We start from the raw sequence: 1,281 nt of genomic DNA on the forward strand, positions 1-1,281 counted from the left end.
GTTGTGCTCATGGACTCATTCAGCCCCGAGTTGATCGAGCGAGGAAAGAAGTGTGGTGTGGACATCGTGTCCATGGAGGACTTGGAGGTAATGATGCACTCCAAACACCGAACCAAGATAAATGTAAACTTAGAAAAATCAGTAAGTAAACATGTTTTGTTTTCTGGCGACTCCAGGCACTGGGAAAAAATAACCTTCAAAAGCCAGTAGTAAGTTATTAATGCTTCTAGATTTTATTTTTATTTATTTATTTTTTTAATGCAATAATATGCTGCCGATCCTGAGATGCTGATTTCATGTTCCAACAGCTGCCGAAGCCAGAGGATCTCAGCGTTGTCTGCTTCACCAGCGGCACCACAGGTGATCATCTGGTTTTCAGGATATTCAGATTGGTGGAAATCATGGCTGAGTTACTCTGGCCTGATTTTTATGTTTAGAATTATTTCAAATATAACTGCTTTAGTGCTGATTTTTTTTTTTTTTTTTTTTTCTTCCCCCCTTTCAAAAGGAAACCCAAAAGGGGCCATGTTGACGCATGAGAATGTGGTTGCTGATGCTGCAGGTGTCCTCAAAACCTTTGAGGTACATGAGACTAAAACTGGACCTTTACTAAAAAATGTTTTTATGCCTTTTTCATCCAGTAAATCATACCTTTTATTCAGTCTTCCTTAGTCCCAACTCCTGAGGATGTCACCATTTCCTTTCTGCCTTTAGCACAYATGTTTGAGAGGATTGTACAGGTAAGAAAAAAAAAAAGGTCTTACTGCRATCCAGTGTTTGCTCAGAACAGCTGAGGGTGTMTTGCATCTGTTTTCTGAAACGTTTCAGACRGTGATCTATGGTGCTGGGGCCAAGGTGGGGTTCTTCCAGGGGGACATTCGGCTGCTGCCAGACGACATGAAAACTCTGCAGCCCACGGTTTTCCCAGTGGTGCCTAGACTCCTCAATCGAATCTATGACAAAGTGGGTAAACGAGATGGTTTTTTTTTTTTATTTTTTCCTTAACCATATTAAACTTTTGCTACAGTAGTTTGGCTTTTTTTTTTTTTAAAAAAAGTAAATCTTTATTATAACCAGGTTCAGAGTGGAGCTACTTCTCCCTTTAAGAAATGGCTGCTGAACTTTGCAGCAGACAGGAAGTACGCTGAGGTGAAGGATGGCATCGTCAGGAAAAACAGCATATGGGACAAACTCATTTTCCACAAAGTCCAGGTAACTTAATTTTTACTTAATAATTTGTAACCTTTTGTAGTTCTGATGTAATGAACATTTTTTGCACAC

The 1,281-nt window shown here is 39.7% G+C and overlaps 1 protein-coding gene across 1 annotated transcript; it reads left to right on the forward strand.

Moving 5' to 3' along the window:
* Positions 1–6: 6 nt before the first annotated feature.
* LOC103461581 (long-chain-fatty-acid--CoA ligase 5-like) lies at positions 7–1,212 on the forward strand (the record flags this gene model as incomplete). Its single annotated transcript, XM_008403847.1, has 7 exons — positions 7–87; positions 177–209; positions 309–360; positions 509–582; positions 663–740; positions 829–963; positions 1,078–1,212. Coding segments are annotated over exons 1-7 (585 nt in total), but the record flags the coding sequence as incomplete, so codon positions are not given.
* Between the last annotated feature and the right edge of the window lie 69 nt (positions 1,213–1,281).

Source organism: Poecilia reticulata, unplaced genomic scaffold (assembly GCF_000633615.1).
Source record: "Poecilia reticulata strain Guanapo unplaced genomic scaffold, Guppy_female_1.0+MT scaffold_2499, whole genome shotgun sequence".
Classification (NCBI taxonomy): Eukaryota; Metazoa; Chordata; class Actinopteri; order Cyprinodontiformes; family Poeciliidae; genus Poecilia; species Poecilia reticulata.